General features: G+C 31.3%; 1 protein-coding gene across 1 annotated transcript in view; it reads left to right on the top strand.

Annotated features, from left to right (window-relative positions):
- Positions 1 to 21229, top strand: part of CCSER1 (coiled-coil serine rich protein 1) — a 1126758-nt gene that overhangs the window by 385016 nt on the left and 720513 nt on the right. The window contains exon 6 of the mRNA XM_006910733.2: positions 20304 to 20511. Coding sequence (XP_006910795.1) covers positions 20304 to 20511 — 208 coding nt within the window. The remainder of the gene's footprint in view (positions 1 to 20303; positions 20512 to 21229) is intronic.

Below are 21229 nucleotides of genomic sequence, written 5' to 3' on the forward strand. Positions count from 1 at the left end.
AATCTAATACGTTTTTTATTGTTTTGCCCAAATCATTTCAGCTTTGGCCATGAAGAGCTCTTTTTAAATTAGCTTCTTACCCTTTTGACATACCACCACCATTTTTTGAGCATGTCTTTACTTTCTAAAACCTTGTGGTGCCAGATGCTGCAGGCTCATCCTATATTTTTTCCCGCCCTCGTCTAGAATCAACCACTCCTCCAAGAAGCCGACTCCTTTAAAATGAAAATGATTTTAGAAACCAAGATCTGAGTGCTAGATGTGCTTATTGCTTTTTGTTTGTTTTTGCATCCAGGCGCTGTCATTGGACAGAGGTAGAAAATATATATACAATACAAACTCATTTAAGCTCCTCTTTCAGAGAGAAATAGCAGTTTAGTCCCTTGCTATCCAAAGTGTGGTCTGTAGGTCAGCATCATTAACATCACCTGAGAGTTTCTTAAAAACCCAGAATGTCCACTACACAACCAAATGCATCAGGATCTCCATTTAACAAGGTTGAGAAGCACTGATCTAGACAGCAATGTTTCTTTTATTCCCCTCAGTTAAAAATTATTTGAAGAGCTTGTCAAAAGTTTGGCTTACTAGGCCCCTACCCAGGAGATTCTGGTTAGGAGGGTTTTGATATACATATTTTAAACTAATACTTCAGTTGAGTCTTACTGTCAAGTAAGATTAGAAAGTGCTGATCTACAGGTTTATCAGTGGTAAGTGCAATAATGAGAATATTCTTAATATTTGAAATGGTGCTATCCTCAATATATAAATCAGGTTATGTATTTCCCTATTGATTCCTAATACTTTACACTTGAAAAGCACTTCATATATTTCAAAGTGTTCTTGCATCAATTATGTTTGAAAATTATCTTTCAAAAATAATCATCTAGAATGGCCTTCCTTCATATCACTTCCAGAGTTGTCTTCCTAAAAGAAGTAATGAAACCATCTATACTCTTCTCTTCAAAAAGTATTAAAACTGTTTCATTTGCTCTGAAACCAAAGAAGTTTTTTCTGGGTATATATGACCTGCCATGATCACTCCAATCTTTACTTTTTAACCTTATCTCTCTGTAGTATACCCTCACCCCATGATTTTGTTTGCTTCGTTCTCTCTGTATGGGATTCTTTTCCCACTTGACCGCAATTGTTCTGATAGCATTCTATTAACATTCAATACCTACAACAAATGCTACTGCTTCCAGATAGAATCCTGGATTCCTGTAGTTATCTGTAATAACTACATTTTGTTTATTGTGCTTGGCCATAATAGAGGTGTGATCAATTTTCTTTATTCTGCCATATATCTATGCATAGATATGTGTTCTAATTGCATCCCTTACTAGATAATGAGAACATTAAGGGTAGAATCAGGCCATAATGAGATCACATATCTTTCTCTAGGCGTTAATAAGGGTTAAATTGTTTCACTTTCTTTTTACTGTAGTTGATATTGATTGGTTTATATATATTTTTATAAGTAAATTAAGATGATTATGATGTGTTGTTTAAAAAAAATCATAGGCCATTTATATTTAACACTAATGTGAAATTTTCTAGTCTGTCAGGTGATGACTATACCAATACTGCTATGTCAAAAAGTAAAAAGCAGTCTGTATAGTTTTTTTGTGGTACAAAGAGGAAAGGAGAACACGTTCTGAAGGAAGAAGTATGACATTCTGTTTAAAGATCTATCCCAAACCTCAAATTGCAGTGGAAACACTTGACACAACAATTTTAGAAGGAAAACTATAGAGCTGTAGAGCATTATATCAGTATTTGGTGTCTGGTGCTTAAAACATTAATGTGTTGCCCAATTAGATACTTAGCAGATATCTTTATGTGCATTTACCTAGCAGGCAAGTTAGCTAACTATCTTAGAGATAATTTGTAAAAGTGAACACTCAGGAAACGTTTACAAATAAAAGTAGATTAAAACTACTGAATCTAGATAAATGCAACACAATAGGATGTGTTCTCTATTAACCACTGGCATATTAGAGTCATTGGTTTAAAATATTCAACACATGTTTTGTAAGTTATTTTATTCCTCACTCAAATCAATAGATTTATATTGATTACTGTGATTTTGGTTGTAAGATGTATTTTTTTTTAGAGAAGAAAAAGTCACATTTATTTATATGATGTCAATTTAAATATATCATTTCATGAAACGGTAATCACGAAAGATCCCAAGGAACCAGCCATTCTGTCTGAGTTAAAATTTTGCTGATTTTCTAATGTCATACCCAATCTTCTCATCTTAAACATTTGGGAAGAACATTTGCAAACAACTGTAAGGAACTGCTTTATAGCTATCACTTACACATATCATAGATGTATAGATAATTTAATAAACTTAATATGCTAAATAGTTTAAATGATTTTGTTTTCTAGGACTGATATCTTGACAGGGAGGCTATTGATCTACTTCAGTTGCTAAAGATGAGTTTTATGCTATTTACCACTGAATAATTTGCTTTTAAAAATGTGAGAGTACCTAGAAGTCAAACTAATATAATTAATCTAAACAATACAAAAATAAACTTCATCTGCCAATATTATTGTGAATGTGATAGTTGTTGATTTTAAAAGATGCCCACTTGTAATATGCAGGCAAAAAATATCAAAGTTATTAACATGAATTGAACATATAAAGCTAGGATGTATAGTACGTATAGACTGAATTGTATTTTAGTACAATTATGAGATAAAAATCTAATCTCAAAGGAATATTACCAGTTAATATTTCTAATAAATACAAAAGTCAGTCAATAATGACAAAAATGAAAAAGGAAGCTATGTTGCTTTTCTTTAATGATTGGACTATTTTGATGAAAAATGTTTCCTAGTCTCCTTCCTGTGTTATGAAGAAGCTGAAATGTAAATTCAGGAGATCTTTTTTTGAACATGAACAAGGGGTCGAAGGCTCAGTACTTGATCCTTTTGATGCCTCAACATCCCTATAGGATCAGTAGATTTATTTAAATCTCAGTTGGTTGCACAGAGAACAAAATGATCCCAGGAGTAGAAGATTTGCATTCACAATGCCTAGTCTGCCTGATTTTTAAAATCTAAAGACGGACCTTTTTAAAAAAAAAAACAAAACCCTCAATTCTTATATAATGGGCATATTTTATTTGTGTGTTCATTACTAAACAATGCCTCATAGAGATTTTTATAATAGCATTTCATATGAAGAAAACTTTTATATGTATAAAATGCGATTTAGTAGTTTCACATTTTTTCTTTTCTTTTCTTTTTATTTTTCATGCCTACAGCACCTTGTGATCTCCCATCCAAGTACTAACCAGGCCCAACCCTGCTTAGCAGCTGAGATCAGACGGGATCGGGCACATTAAGGATGGCATGGCCATAGATGCTTTTATTTTCTAAATTACAGTTACATATAAGCCAATAGCAAGTTTTTCTATTGCTAGCTCTGTAAAAGTACTATTTAAAATTACTAAAGTCATTTATGAATAAAATGCTTTAAAACTTAAAACAACATTAAAACAGAAAATAAAATATTTTGACCCACATGAAAGTTGTATTTATCTCAAGGTAAATTTTTAGTTTATAGAGGTAATATAGGGAGAAAAAAAAAGTGATATAAAAATAGATCATTTTTAAAAAATGGTGGAAAGCATATCCTAAAGTTCCTGATGATAATTTAGTAGGGCAATATACTTGGAGAATAGGAGATAGTCTATCATTTAAAAGACAAGATAAGCACAGAAAGCAACCAGTAATTTTTACCTTTCTAATGAACAAAAATAGAAGCTGAGTTAAAGTCAATTTATGGGAGTTACCAATGAAAAGAAACTTCGGCAGTATAACATAAAACAAGATTTCTAGCACATACAGCTCCATTATAAAGTAGGATAATTCCACATTAAAACAGAGCTCATATAATTTTCTAGAGCTGACCTCCAGCCACTTTATTTTCCCTGAGGAAAAGAGGTTAGGAAACACTAGTCTTAGAGCCATTTATATATTTTCCTTCTAAATGCAGGAGAAATTGGTAGACTATATAGCTTCCTATTTAGTATGTTTGAGAAACCTAAAGCCACAAAATGTGAGTTTTGAGCAGACAACATGCCCTAAAATTTTGTATATGAAGTCATTCCTTTTGGAACAGAAATAATCATTTAAAATAAAAATGTTGTACCAGTTCCTTATTAGCTACCAGCACATTAGATGGATTAATTACCTAAGAGGGATCAGCATGATGAGGGCCAGGACACAGAATCAGTGTGTTTTGACAGAGGAGTTACAAAATGTTGAATGGCCTCTGACTTAGAAAGTGCAAGATGAAATACAGCATATCAATAATGAATTCTGAATATCCAGGGAGCTGTAATACTCTAAAGCAAACCTAGAGATCACAGAAAGAGACATGACAGGAATACAACAAAGGGTGTGAGGGCATTAGAAATAACAACATTACATTTTGCACTTTAGTCTTGAGTCTTCCAAATGTAAAAAAGTTCCCTTTGATATGAGCTCTAGAAACCTTTTTGCTCACTTCATTAAAAAAAAATATATATATATATATTTCATTAAAAAATATATATATATTTATTGTAAGGTTATGCAGTAGCGCACTGAAATAAAGGGAAAGCAAAATAGGCCTCAAGAAGAGCAGAAATGTGGTAATCTCAAAGAACTGAGATAGCAGGAACCAGTGAAAAATAAAAACGCAAGGCTCCTTGTTCTAAAATTATTGATAATTTCAAGATGGCGATAACAAAATATTAAACCAATATTTTGTAGGGTCCTTCTAAGAGCAGATCCTATGTTACTGCAAGACCATGAATTGGGCCCTGGGTTGCAGGAATGAATGAATAAACTCTTCAAGGCTCCGTCATTAGAATAACTCAGCTACTCTGATGATTTTCTGTCTCTGTGCTGTGTTGCTCAAGATTCATATTTCTAGAAACTGGAGTTTGTATACCAAGTTCAAGTCACATGCTGACAGGGAAGAAAAGATGGGGACCTTATTTAGCAATTCCAACAAGACTGCATGCAATTATGGAGGAAAAGAGAAAGTTTCTCAAAGGAAAATAAAAGCATTATTAGTAAAGATGGGGAAATTTCTTCACATGCAAGACAAAACAATGGACCTTTACATAAGAATAAAAAAAATAAGAATCCATTCTAACACTTCTATGACTGCTTCTGACACTTCTGAAAGTTGCCTCTAAGGCCATAAATAGTTATTTATAACAGTGCTCCAATAACACCTCCTATGGATCATAGACACTTGGTTTAAATACCCCAAAATTGTTAACTTCAATAATTCTAGGAGACTTTTTTTTAAACGAATTGTTTTCAGTGAAATTTCCCAATATAAATTATTATATTATAATTTCCTACTCTCCTATGAAACTATTGAAGAATAAGATAAAACATGTTTTAGATAAAAAAAGAAGTAAAAAGATCATAGAAATTACTCTGTGGTAAGATTAGCTTATATTTTCTAATCAGTATATATTTATGACTTTTAGATTCTGGCTTAGTGAGCTCGTTGAATTTTTGCCAAGAAGTTGTTTCTGAAGGGAGCAGAAGGATTAGGACACAGACTCTGGAGCCAGAATCTTTAGATTTAAAAACCAGTTTTGCTATATTCATCCTGTTTAGTCTCTGTGCCTTAGATTCCTCCTCTGTAAATTATTAATATCATAATTGATTATTAAAAAATCTATCTTAAAAGGTAATATAATTTAGGATATAATTAAGACTGGTAATTTTTTTTTAAATTCTTTTTCAGGCATCAAAAATTAGGTATAAAGCAACTTAATACTTTATTTTGGGAAGACTTGTTTTGGGAACAGAACTTGATTTCTTTCTGAGGAATTTTTATTTTCCTGTTATCCTTTCTAAATGGGTAGTTGTCTCTGGAGAGGAAATAGCAAAATGGAGGTTTTCTTTTATCAGCTTTTTTTTGGTTGTGTAAAGAAAAGGGCTAGATATTTTCTTTTTCATCCTCATCTTTGTTTCAAAGACAATTGAACATGGATACCAATCTGTGTTTCTGCTGCTCCTGTAAAAGAGAAACCATCCTATGCCACCAGCAAGCACTGTTATCTGGTTTTAAATGTCAAGTACACTTCAGCATAAAAAGAAAGAAACAGATAACATTAAAAGAGGAATATATTGGAGCTAGAGATAGAGTCCAACAATCTAAGTGTCTGTGTCTTCAAGATTGGAGTTAGAAAAGATTTATCAGCAAAAACCTAAGGCATTTTGCAGCTTCTAACTTATCTAACCTTGTGATTTATAGCCACATATCATGTTTATATGTATGACTGTAGTGTTTGTCTGTATTGGTGCTATATTGATGAATAATGGAAAGGTAATTCAGCTACTTTAAACTGAATCATTTAAGACACTTTGTCTTTATGTCACTCCTTTCAAGGTCTATCCTCACATTCCCTTACTAGCCTCAAGGACTTTTTTGGTTGTTCCTTGCAACAGATAATTATCCTTTGACAGTTCTTTGATGTATAATTATGTATAAACCATATCATTTGCTTTTCATTTATGTAAATGACCTAGCCTGTTTTTTATATGAAGTCCAGGGGTTCTCTTTTTCAGAGAAAAAAGGTAGACATGCTTTGTCTTTCTTGTCCATTCATGGTTAAGTTTATTATTGTTTACAAAGTAACTACAGTACCATTTGAGGTTCTACATGTTGACTGTGTGCTTTCTCTATCATGTTTATTATTATAACATTTAGCATGGATATTTTAAATAAATTCAATACCTTTTTGAGGCAATTTTGTAATAAGCTATTCAAACATCTTCCTAGGAAGTTATTTTACTATAATATTTTACTAAGATAATTTCTTAAGATATTAATAGGTATTATCAGTGCTCAATAAATATTTTTTGAAAGAAAGGAAGAATGAATAAATGTTCATATAAGTTTAGGAAATACAGAGTTAAACAAAATTAGCAGGATTCTTTACCAGGATTATTTAGTTATTATTATACTAATACTATACAGGAGCTCCTAGAGATTTAAACATTTAAAAAATATATATAATCATTTATATTTTGTTAAAAATAAAAACAATTATATTTTTTTAGCCCCCCCCCCCCAAATCCACACCTGTGTTTTATATCACATGGGAGCAATCTATTATAGGATTGGGTTTATGGGTAAGCTATGTTATATTTACCATGCACTGCAGCTGCATTTCGCACTAGCCATCCACAATCTGGACTATGGCCTTGTAATCCAAACTGAAAGATAGCTTTAGGTTTAATTAACTGAATTATAGTTCACAGTATTTTGCTAATGTCATAATTGACTATTAAAGTATCTTAAAAGGTGGTATCATTTAAGATATAATAGATTGTTAATTAAAGAAAAAAATACTTATTGATTACCAGTTCATTAATCTTCAGGTGCTTTCTAATTTTTCTTCATCTTAATTCAGGCACAAAGTTGTAACTTAACCAGTGCTCTTGATATCAAAAGCCACTTTATTTCTAGAATTAGGGTGTTGGGACAGCTTCCTGGCAAGAACCTAGTTATGTACTTTTTATTTAGAAATAAAGAGCGTCAAAATAAGTGGGAAACTATATGTTGTTTTCTGTATTATTAAACATAAGGTTTTCCTCACTCAAGCAATTGTGCCTCCACTACAACTCTATTTTCTAAAGTAATTCTCCCAAAGAACAAGAATCTCACTTCTCAGGAGGAGCTAGATTTAAATATAGAAGCCATGGAAATGCCCATGGCACTTTCCCTTTATGCAATTACTTGATATCTATATTCATACTCCATCCTAGTTTCTATTAATATTATTATTACCATTATTATTTCTGTCATTGTTATTGTTTTTGTTCTACTTCATGTTAATCTCTTCTTTCTTTTTCTACCCCTGATTCACTGACCCATAATATTATTACTACCTTGAATAGTTTTGTCTTGGTAAGTCTCCACAGACAAATCTGGAAAGTGCTCCATAGCAAATTGTGGTATATAAACCTGTTATTTAGGATTGACAAGATAGAATTCTTAGCATATGTGTTTAGTGTATATGAAATTGCTATGTATTAATCTATTCTTTCAACAAATACTTATTAATTGCACAAATACTTATTGATACACTGGTGGATGCTGGGCATTTGGAAATACATAGATCACCAAAAGAGGGTCTCCATCTTCTTTGTTGTTACTGAACCAAAGAGAAGAAGCCCAATTAGTACAGCCTGAGATAGTATGAAGGGTTGGAGAGGACTTCCTAGAAGAGGGGTGCATTAATCCGGGCTTAAAGGATAAGTATAAATTAACTACGCTATATAAAAACTCATATTTGGGGGGAAAATTATGACCAAGGAACATGATAAAATATGTCTAATCTGCTATTGCACTGCATGTTTAGTTTGTGTTGCTAAAGCTAACAAGATAAGATTTGACACAGTGGGCTAGAGATAGAGTCCTAGAATTCATACATTTAAAAATAGCCAAATGATTTTTGTGTATGTGTGAGTGGGTTCTGTCAAGGTATTTGGAAATCCTTGATTTTGAGTAATCTGGAAAATCTTATTTTTCTAGTTGAAATTGAATATGGACTATCACCTCAAGAATGGAATCTAGGAGATTTGGTTGAGAAGACTGGTATAGGTTTTATTAATCTTTCTTAAATGAATATTAAGTTCTGTGGCTCTAAAGATTTACTCAGAGTCATAATCTCTAACTCTTTCAGCTTTGAAAAGTATTGGGATTTTTACAGTCTCCTTGCCACTATGTATTATGCCAATAATTTTAGATATTGCCTTTATGCCAAGTTACAGAGCAAGAATCGATTTTCTGTTTGGAAACACTACTTCCTAGATTATACTTTCATAGCTAACACTTATCACATTTAGATTGCCAGATCCTGAATATTTTTAAGAGGCGAAAAGCTTAGAACTCTTTTGAAACTGTAGAGTTGTCCGTAGGTTGTATAACTTTTAGAATATTATCAATGGTATGTATTATATTAGAATTTTTATTGTAATTGATCCTAACTGCTTGTATTTATAAAACATTATGTTTTATAAAGGTTACTTAGATACCTAGAGGCAAATTGAAGACATTCTATAGTTTTATTTTTTAATAAGTTCTGATATAATGCAAATTATCAGAAGCAAATAAACAATAACATATTTTAAAATAAATTTTCTTGTAAATTATGTCTTAAAAAGCTTATTATGTGTTCTCCTTAAGTGGTCATAAAAGGAGAGTTTTACATTCAAGTTTTTAAAACAATAACATTAGGTTCTAAATATTTTATGCAATAATAAAATAAGATTCATTTTATGGTGTTAGTTTGGTTCTGAAAGATTAATCAAATTTTCTACATCATGTGGATCTGAAGCAAGACATTGATATTTTTGTGGCGTATTGTCCTGATATTGAAGGGAAGAGGGAAGGCAACAAGTAACACTGGAAATAAAATTATTTTTAAAAATATAATTTCCATTTCTAAAATTGATGATTCTCATCTTATTGATTCCATTCACTGCAAATATGATTGTTGAAAAGAAATTTACTTGAAAAAAGAAAAAAGGTTCATAATAGGCAAATCATATTAAAGTTTGTGTCTTAAAAAAAAGATTAACAGCAAAAATATAAAGAATAATGATTTTTTTCTGTGTATTTTTTCACTCAAAATACTTCAAATTAATTACAATATATAAAGTTAAAAAACGAATATGTCTAATAGGTAACTATGAAATATGCATCATAGTAACTAGTATTTAGAACATAAAAACGTCTAGTGTCTAAAATATATTTTAGATTATTGTCATCATCAGCCAAGACATTGACTAGAACAAATAATATAGTAAAATTCCTTCACATTTTTAAAAGGCTTTCATCTTTATAAATGAATTTGAAAGTAAATTTAGTAGCAATTTATTACAGAAGAATTGAATTTTAGCAATTTTAAAAGCTCTTCAATAGTGATAATTATAACAGTGACATAATGATTTCTCAGAGATCAAATTTTATTTGACTTTAATTTGCTTTACTTGTATAGCTTAAAATTTCTCAAATAAAATAACTTCTGTAGGGTGATGGATGAGAGAGTAGAAAAATTTTCCCGATCTTAACAAAAAGAAATGTGCAATAAGAAAACGTTGAATATAAAAGTCTGCAAACACATTAGAATTTATGTTGTTTATATGATGAATTACCTGGAAGACTAGAAAGAAGGAATTTTTGTTGTTTTAATTTTATTTATTTATTTTTTTAATATTTAGTTGATACCCATTAGACACAGGAAGACCAGTTAATCTGTGAGATTTTCTAGTTGAGAATTATTTCTGTAATGTCAGGAGACAATAAGAATTTTATTTCCATTTATATAAAATGTTTTTGATGATTCTATGCCTTCAACTTTCTGTCAGTTTTAGTGCTCTAGGAAAGAAAACCAATTATACTAATATAATCATAGCATTCTAAAATATATAATACAATTCAATGAATAATTATGAAGTAAAAAATATATACATGGGCACAAACAGATTTTCTGTATCTTTTTATGTGTATACATGCACATGGGACATTTTTAAACGGTAATTTTAATCTTTTTTTCATGAACTTTATTGTACTTTCGTCTTCACTTTCATTATTTCTAAATCTTTTCCTTAGTGAAATGATCTTTAAATCAGATTTTAAATTACATATGAAAACCAAAGTAGAGATTGGGGAAGAGAAATGTGTATGACAGTAATGGCATAGAGAATAGTTACTGAACATAAACATTAGGTCAACCTTATCTTTTTAAGGTTAAACAAGTACTTTCAAAGTCTGTATGAGCAGATATGCACTCATGCAATATATACTTTCTCTAAAATTTTAAAGAACGAAATTATAACTTTTCTATGGAATAGGAATCCTTGCTATTTAATCTCACTCCCTAATTTTGTAACTTAATATTTTACTATTTCAGCTACAGTGAAAATAGATTAGATAACTACAAGTACATTTTAAATTTACCCCTGTTAAAAGATGACGCAATATGGAGAAAAGAGCACTGGACTAGAAGTCAGATCTATACCTTCAAGCTGTGTGATACTTAGAAAATCAATTTAAGTTTGAGCTTCCTTATCTATTAAATGGCACTGTTAAACTAGATGGACTATAATGATTTTTCTAGTACTATATTTGATTATTCTGTTGATACGAGTTTTGCATAAAATTGAGCAAGGTTTTGTAGATTCATATATGAACAAGAAAGACAAGTATTGTTCGTATTTCCTTGGAACATGCTAGCCTCAAACATAGCTACTAAACAAACAACAGTTAATTATGTTATCCCACTGTTATTTCTAGGTTTAATGTCCTTATTGGAATATATTCTTTAGTAGTTATACGAGTTAGAATGCTTTCAGCTTCAAGTAAGAGAAAAACCTAACTTAAAGTTCATTAAACAGTCCAAAACTATGATATCTTGTTTAACAAGAAATCTAGTAGTGAATCTCCAATGTTGGTTAATTCAGAGAAACAATGACATCAAAGAGGCAGGCCTACCCAATGTTTGCTCTTCAGTTTTCCCACAGCTGAGTCTCTTCTTATTTGCAGAGTACACCAGTAGTTCCAAGCAGTGCATCCAGTCAAAGAAACATCTAAAGAAAAGACAGATGTCTCTTCTCTATGTCTCTTTCTTACCAAGGAGGAAATATTTCCTTGAAGACCCCAACCAGACTTCCTATCATTTCCTGAAGACATAGGAGAGCCAACATTTGAACAAATTAGGAAGTTTTTTATTTTCTTGCTTTTGTTTTAAAGAGACAGGGAGGAAGTGTGAGTAGATAGTGGACAGGCAGCCAACACTGTCTGCCATAATGTTTTCTTTCTCTCAGAAATTACATCAATTGATTCTAGCGTTTTCATTTTTTGTACTTTTTCTCTGATGATACTATATGTTATGTCCACTTTTTCTTTTAAGACTTTGAACATATTTATAATAGCTGCTTAAAATTCTTGTCTGCTAACTCCAATATATAGGTCATTTCATAATGTCTATGAATTGTTTTTTCTGTTTCTTTGCATGTCCATTCATTTGAATATTTGCCAGACATTGTGGATACCATATTTTTGAGAGTCTGTATTTTATATTGCCTTACTTTAGAGAAAGAATAATGTTGTTTTAGCAGGCAGTTAATTTACAACTTGATCAGATTGATTTTTTGAAGCTTATTTAAAGTTTGGAACTCTCATGTCTCCCATCACTATGAGATCTTTGTCACTGGCAGATAATCTCATATCTGCATAGGCATAAACATTGCAGCTTCTGCTTTTACAGACCACATCCAGCTTAACAGTCTGAAACCACTGCATTGGCAACTTGTATAATTATTGCTTTTTTTAACTTTGTACTTTTGGCACCTGGAAATTTTTCACTTTCCCTCCTGCACTATAATATGTTTAAAAATAAATATGGTTATAATTTGTCCAGTATTTCTCTGTATTTGGAACAAGAGATGGAGTGTAAGTCAGCTCAATCTAGTATATTCCCAGAGGCCTCCTCAGAGTTTTAACTGCATCTGTGATAAGTGCTACAAAGAAAGGCTTAGCAGAGAAAAGAGAAACCTGTGTATGTTTGAAGGGTAGGATACCAGATGCAAGGGAGGTTTCCCTAAAGAAATGATGTATTTAAAGGCACGATCTAAAGTATGTAAACGAGACTTTTCTATTTGGATGGAAAAACATATGCAAAGTTCCTGAGATAGAATAGAACTTGGAAGATTTCAGGGCCTGAATGAAGGCCAGTAAAATCGTAACTCAAAAAACAAAGAGGCAGTTGTGAAATGAGGTATAGTGAGGCAGTTGCTAGATTATGGAGGATCTTCTTGGCTATGTTAAGATGTGTGGATTTTATTTTTCCTTTCCCCATATTTTCCCCTTTTTTTTTTTTCTGCCCAGCACTTCAAGTAGTGTGAAATCTTCTCACATGTAAATTTATATCTAAGTGTAAAGTGTTAACAGATTCTTATAACCACTGTACAACTGTGGAGAAATGGATGCCGGTTTTATCCCTTCCAGAAATATAGCTAAATATCTGATTATAAAACAATTTGAAGCATAAGTTTTTTTTCCCCTAAAATGATACTTTCAGATAGACAATATGTTATGAAAGAAAATATGAGGAAAACAGATAGCTTATTTATCAACAATGGCTTTTTTGTAGTTAGCTCCTTTAAATTAAAGGGCAATTTTTATTGGGTTATGGGATGCCAGTTTATTAATACAGATTTATATCTATGCTTTAGAATTATTCAAGCTAAAATTTAATTGGCCATAAATAACCTGGCCCTTTTTGAAATGAGGTTTAAATACCAATAAGCTTCCCAAAGTAAAGTTTTTAAAAATTATTATTTTCTCCAAATCTACTTAATGAAGCTTCAGAAGGCAATTGTATGTACATGCTTATTTATTATGCTGGGCAAATAGAAATTACTTTTACTTTCCACTACTTGAAAATCTGGTTCAGAAATCATAGCCACATTATAAAGTGTAAATCTTTGAGATCCCTTATGACCATAAACATTTGCTATAATGGAAGGCGCCAGTACACTAAATAAGGGAAGAGCATTAGTCCTTTGTAACTAGCATGATCTTATATTTTGGCCATCATTTTGGGAAGTTTTCAAATTATTTAAAGAGTACATATGTATGGGAAGAAAATTTTCACTATTAAAATGATAGTACTAGTTATAACTAAATGAGAAAAAATTATGAAAATACTTTTATTTCCTCTTGTGAGGAAAAATCCTTTAATCGCTTTATAGTTTATATATATATATGTATATGTATATATGTTATAGTATGTATATATGTGTGTATGTATGTGTGTGTATGTATGTGTGTGTATGTATGTGTGTGTGTGTGTGTGTGTGTGTGTATTTCCATTTAACTTGTCTGCCATACTGAAAATACAATTGCAGCAAACCTTTTAAACTGGCTCAGTAGAAAAATCTTTTCACAAAGAATAGTAACAAAAGTACAGAGCCAATTCACCATAGTAGTTTAAATTATACGTTTTAAGTACCAGTTGAAACTCTCAAGTTTTTTAAGTTGAAACTTTCAAGAATACATTTATTGTAATGTTTATGAGTTTTGCTTTTAATCATATTCAAAACCTTCATTATTTTGGTACGTATGGACTGAGAAAGACCCATAAGCCTCAATTCGAATTTATCTAAATGTTACTAAATTTTAAAATTATGAAGATTTGGTCAGCATCATAAGCAACAATGCCAGTGTAAATATTACTGAGTAATTCTACTGAAAATTCGTGGAGCTGAAACAAAGAGGGTGAATAAGTGAGCTCAGTGGAGATTACATTGTCATTGTCTTTGTTTTTGTTTGCATTAGTTATGGTGATTAATGAACTACTGTGTCAGGCCTCAGTATCTTACCTTTTTTTTTTCTTGCCTCCTTAAGGGGCTATCTTTTTTGATACAAAGAACATTTGTTCAGTTTCTTGAAATTATAATATTCAGAGATTTGGCAGACAGTGAAACATTTCCCAAAGTGTATGAATTATGTTATCTGGTGAGTCCTGGTAATGCATGAACAAGAAAGAACCTGAACATAACTGCCTTACAGGCTAAAGGAAACTATGGCTCCATTTTTGAGATTTTTCTCCTTGTCAACTTTAGTGCTGTGTTGTTTTTTTGGGGGGTGGGGTAGGGAAGAGTTAATTTACCCAGAGACATGGGTATTTGGGGCCCAATAAAAGTCTACTGTTAAAAGCACAGCCATTCAAAATATTTAACAATTGTAAACCCCAGGCACTAATCAATCAATCAGAAGTACAGTGATCCCACATTTAGAACAGGGTGGCTCCTCTGGCCTCTGCAGCTGATCCCTGTTTAACAGCCCATTTCACTGCATCGACCTAGTATAAAATGGTTTTGATTACTGTGGTCTTGCAGCTGACTCTTTTTCTTGTAGAAGTAAAATGTTTCGAGATAGATTCGTATTACATGTGAAAGGATATTAGTTGTTATTTTTTTGGTATGAACTACTAAGAAGTTAAAAATTCTGGTGAGCCTCTTGAGGTCAGTGACCCAATCTTACTAATCTCTGCAGCTTCAATGACTATTGTGAAAATATGCTATCATTCTGTCTTGTTGAAATTAAAAGTAGATTCAAATGTTTGAAGATAAAACAAATGGCTAATTTTATCTTTTGATTGCATTTCTGTATGTAGCGTATTCTTAACTTTCTGAAAATGGCAGAGATCCTTAGATTTGTAAATGTTAAAAGATAATTCTCAGGAACTCAATAAATTCCTGAAATTAGTCATAAAACTTCATACTAGTATGGTTTTTGGAAGCTTTGTCAGTCTTCACTGATATTTAGATTTATGATTGGACAAATAGATTCAAAGAAACAGCAGTCTAACTAAAAGGAATAATAAAATGTTAGCTTAATTAAGAATGGTGGGAAATTTCAAACTATTATAGAGTGTATTATAGTGTGGCAGCCCTTTAATACATAACAGTTCACCTTGGAGAAAAACTTTTGTGCACAGAGTTGTTTTTATAGATTATTACAAAGAATTATGTTTTATTCATTCATTCATTAATGTATTTGTTCAACTTTAATGTACTTTATTTACTGAGTCAGCCTACAATATGCCAGACATAAGGCTAGTTCACAACTTAAACCTGAAAAATCATTCAAAATTTTATTAAAATTAAAATACTGTTCCACATACTGTGATTTCTAGTTTTTATATTCTACTTTCTTCTTATTGGTCTTAGAGAGAATACCATAGAAGACACTAAAATAAAATATAAATCTTTAAAAATGATTGTATAAGTCATAGTAATCAGAAAAGAAAAGTAAATAAATGGCATCCGAGTTGGAAAGAAAAGAAGTAAAACTGTCATTATTTTCAGATGATGTGATACTATATAGAGAGAACACTAAAGAGTCTACCAAAAAACTGTTAGAACTGATAAATGAATTCAGTAAAGTACCAGGATACAAATTAATATTTAGAAATCGGGTGCATTTTTAGACACCAATAACAAACTATTAAAAAGAGAAATTAAGAAAACAATCTCATTTACAATTACATCAAAAAATAAATAAATAAATAAAATGCCTAGGAATAAATTTAACCAAGGAGGTAAAAGACTGCACTCAAAAGAAATTCAAGATAAATGGAAGTATATACCATGCTTATGGATAAGAAGAATTAACATGGTTAAAATATCAATACTACACAAAGCAATCTATAGATTCAATGCAATTCCCATCAAAATACCAATTGCATTTTTCGCAGAACTAGAACAAATAATTCTAAAATTTATATAGAACCGCAAAAGACCCCAAATAGCCAAAGCAGTCTTGAGAAAGAAGATCAAAGTTGCAATAACACCCTACTTGATATCAAACTACACTATGCAGCGGTAGGAATCAAAACAGCAAATCAAAACAGCATGGTACTGGCATAAAAACATAAATAATGGAACAGAATAAAGAGCCCAGAAATAAAACCATGCCTATATGGTCAATTAATCTATGAAAAAAGAGGCAAGAATATACAATGGAGTAAAGATAGTCTTTTCAATAAATGGTGTTGGGAAAACTGGACAGCTACATGCAAAAATATGAAACTAGACCTCTTTCGTGCACCATATACAACATGGACTAAAGACTTAAATGTAAGACCTGAAACCGTAAAACACCTAGAAGAAAACCAAGGCAGTAAACTCTCTGACATTGCTTTTAGTAATTTTTTTTTTGGATATGTCTCTTTGGGCAAGGGGAAAAAAAGAAAAAAAGGGCCATGTCAATCTAAAATGTTTTTGCACAGCGAAGGAAAACATCAACGAAATGAAAAAACAACCTGCTGAATGGGAGAAGATATTTACCAACGGCACATCCAATAAGGGGTTAACATCGAAAACATATGAAGAACTCTTACAACTTAACACCAAAAAAGACAAAAAATTCAATTAAAAAAATGGGTGGAGAACCTGAATAGAAGCTTGTACAAAGAGGGCATACGCATGGTAGATAGGCATATTAAAAGATGCTCAACTTCACTAATTATCAGAGAAGTGCAAATTAAAGCCACAATGAGATATCACCTCACAGCTGTCAGAATGGCTGTCATCAATAAATGAACAAACAAGAGTTGGCAAGGATGTGGTGAACAGGGACCCTCATGCACTGTTGGTGAGATTGCAAATTGGTGCAGCCACTATGGAAAACAGTATAGAGGTTCCTCAAAAAATTAAAAAATAGAATTACCTTATGATCCTGCAATCTCACTTCTGAATATTTGTCTGAAGAAATACAAAACACTAATTTGAAAAGATATGTGCAGTCCTATGTTTTTTGCAGCATTATTTATGATAGCCAATATATGGAAGCAACCTAAGTGTTCATCGATAGACGATTGGATAAAGAAGAGGTGATACATATATACAATGGAATATTACTCAGACATTAAAAAGAATGAAATCTTACCATTTGCAACAACATGGATAGACCCAGAAGGTAGTATGCTAAGTGAAATAAGTCAGAGAAAGAAAAATACCATATGATTTTACTTATATGTGGAATCTAAGAAACAAATAAACAAAACAAAAACAAACTCATAGATACAGAGAACAAACTGATGATTGCCAGATGGGAGCGGGTGGGAGGCTGAGTGAAAAAGATGAAGGGATTGAGAAGTACATTAGCAGTTGTAAAATAATCATGGCAATAAAAAGTACAGCATAGGGAATGTAGTCAATAATATTGTAATGACTATGTATGGTGTCAGATGGGTTCTATACTTATAGGGGATCACTTTATAAGTTATATAAGTGTCTAACCACTATGCTGTACACCTGAAACTAATATAATATTAAATGTAAACTGTAACTAAAAAAAAATTTAATTTAAAGGAAAAATAATGTATAGGTCACTACAAGTTGAGTATAATTAAAATGAATCAGTTATATTAGATAAAATATATTCGAAAAGTGTGAATATAGAAATGATTCTTTGTATGATCATAGAATGTTTTTGTTTTATCAATTTTGGTTTTTGTTTATTTGATTGCTTGTTTTTCACAGGAGATACAGAATCACGTAGTGATTTAGAGCTAAAGTGTACTGCCTGTGTTCAATTCTAAGCTCTGTCTCTTGTTTGCTATTGTGACCATCAGCATGTTACTACCCTTTCTGAGATTTAAGTCTATAAATCATGAAATGGGGATTATAATAGCACCTACCTCAAAGAGTATTAACATATGTAAGTTCTTACAACATTACCTGAGATATATACATATATATGTGCATATATATGTGTGTATGTATATATATGTATGTACATACACGCACAAACACATACAAACGTTATGTAATTAGTAGGAAAAGAAAAATCTTATTTTGCAAGAGTGTTTAGGTTCATTTAACCCCCGTCTACTTCTTACTATTTATTTATTTCTGAGAAAAGTTACTTATTTGAGCCTCAGGTTTTTTTATGTGTAAAGTTAAGATATTCGTTATGTCTACCTCTTGATCTTGTTCAGGTTTGAATGAATTAACACACATGAAATGGTTGGCACAGTACTTGGCACACAGTCAGCTCTCAGAAAATATTAGTTATGACTTCTTTTTATTATTTTATTATAGATACCAAGTGAGGATAGGAAATACTATCTTATCACTTGAAAGGGCAATGACAATCAATGATTACACCGGTGAAGACAAGTAAACGTTTGAGTATGATCCAAAAATGTGTTTTCTTTACTAATTAACATACTTTTTAAATTAAATTATACTATTTGTAAATAATCAACTTTGGATAAAATTAACTGAGGATATATTTTTTTATTTGCACCTTTGCTTGACTTTGATGGCAAGTTCCAAGGCAACTTTCGATGTTTTTTTTTTCCCTCAATTTAAGTAGCTAAGCGACCTTGTCATATAATTTGAGAAATAACATACATAAAAGCTGTTGAAATAGAGCATAAGTCATAAACTATTTTTTGTAGCTATCCTGATCTATGTTATAATATTAATTGATATTACTATATAAACCTCTTTGTTTTAAGGACTAGAGACAAATTTAAACAAACTCATTTAAAAAGGCTATTTTCATAGGCTTCTCTTTTCATATAGTTTTTATATTTACCCGATCTACAGATTTGGTAAACTATCAATCTTAATATCTTTTCTTTTACATATATTTCAATATAAGCCATGTTAAATGATTATCAAATGAATTATTTTTCTAATACTATTTGATTATCAAGTAGAACAAAATAAATGTGTGTATGTCTTTTTCTACACATTTCTATGCTAAAAAATTAACTATTGTTTGATAAGAATGCTAATTACATATGGAGTTATACATCTTTTATTTATTTCACTATTTTCACATAAAAGCCTATGCATACTAGTCTTTCTTAATCCCTCAAATAATTAATTGTTGGTTGCTTTTAAAATAATAATTACCAAAATTGGTTTATTAATTTTTTCTTTCCGGTTATTTTTAAGCATCTTTAGAAAAACTTTCATAGGAAATTTATCTTTCAGTGATTTCTGTTGACTTTCAACATTTTTAAAAGGAAATTGTAGTTAGGGAAAAAAATCATTTTTTCTAACAGTGATTGTCATTGAATCTTACCACCATTGACCTTAAAAATAAAACAGCCAGTTACTTTACCAGCAAAAAGAATGAACTTATTCAGGAAGACAGAGAATTACAATTCTGGACAAGCATTGTGTAGAAAAACTACTGACAAGTCTAGCAAACAAAGGAGAGGAACATCACTTACAGAGAAAAAGAGGAAGTTAGGAGCGATGCTTGAACAAATGTCATAGGAAAGTGAGCATTTAGGGTAATGATGACTTCCCATTGGCTGAGTTGTGAGAGTTCCCATTGGCTGGACTTGTTGCTAACAGGAAGAAATCTTCCTCCTACGGAAGTAATAGAGACACTTCTTGTTGGTAATGCAAGGTACCTCTTCCTGTTGGGGTCTGTACTTGATGCTTCTTCTGATGTGTAATAGACCTCACGGGGTAGTGTGTGAAAACTCTGGCCTCTCTGACTTCATTTTAAAGGAAGTTTCCTTTATTCAGTTTCACACCACCAAATATACAATTAACTCATTTCATAATCTTCACGAGAAATCTCAAATTCTCAAAAACTAATATAAGCAAATGTGAAGATGACAAGAAAATATTTTCTAGCTCACTATTGACATTGATCAACAACTTTGAAAATACTGCTCTGAATATACTACATTGTAATTTTGTTTATTATTTTTTTTTATTAGGAACCTTTCCCTGAAATTAACAAAAGACATTGATCAGGAAGCCAGGTGTTCCCATATAAACAGAATTCCCAGCAGTCCATCTGCAGATTGGCCTCTGCAAGGTTTGGAAGAAAATGGAGGCATAGATTCTCTACCATTCAGACTGATGTTGCAGGACTGCACGGCTGTTAAGACGTTATTGTTAAAGATGAAGAGAGTTCTGCAAGAGGTAATGGTTTACTCTAAGATTAATGTCTTTCAGTGTTGATAGAGAAGTCTGTAGACATGGTTAGTCCTTGCTTCTGTCACTAATTAACTGCATGACACTGGGCAGGGGTCAGGTATATTCTAGGAGCTTAGCTTTTCTCATATGTTAAATGAAGGATTTGGAGTTCTGGTTTATAAGATACTCTTCGGCTCTAAAATTCTAATATTTTATGAAGAAATCGAGAAAGAATAATTGACACCAAACCTAGGAAAAATCAGGTAAAGAAAAAAAGGCATCGGCTGCTATGTTTATTTGTTATTATAAAGCTATTGAGAGATATGAACTTCACTTTAAAGATACTGAGGCTTTATTTATATGATACAATAAAAGTAGTTTAGTCATTTCGTCCTAATAAAATCAATCCACTAAAGTCTAATCTGAATGTTTGGTTGATTTTTCCTATTGAATACATTGCCCTACCACAGCCTATGGTCATTTAGATAATGAGCTAATCAGGAAAATATATAATGGATTCTTCACCTTTATGCTCAAGAATCAGTTATTTTTTAGATTTATTATAGTTTTATTTTTATAATTATAACAGTTATTTTCTTCAAGGAATTTCTTTAAACAGTGTGTACATTAAAATTCAGGATAATAGTCTGGGATTTCTGACTCAAAATTTAGTGACATTTTATTATTTTCTATTATCGTTCATTTGATTTGTTTATTGGTAGGG

This window comes from Pteropus alecto, unplaced genomic scaffold (genome assembly GCF_000325575.1).
Source record: "Pteropus alecto unplaced genomic scaffold, ASM32557v1 scaffold63, whole genome shotgun sequence".
In the NCBI taxonomy this organism is placed as follows: domain Eukaryota; kingdom Metazoa; phylum Chordata; class Mammalia; order Chiroptera; family Pteropodidae; genus Pteropus; species Pteropus alecto.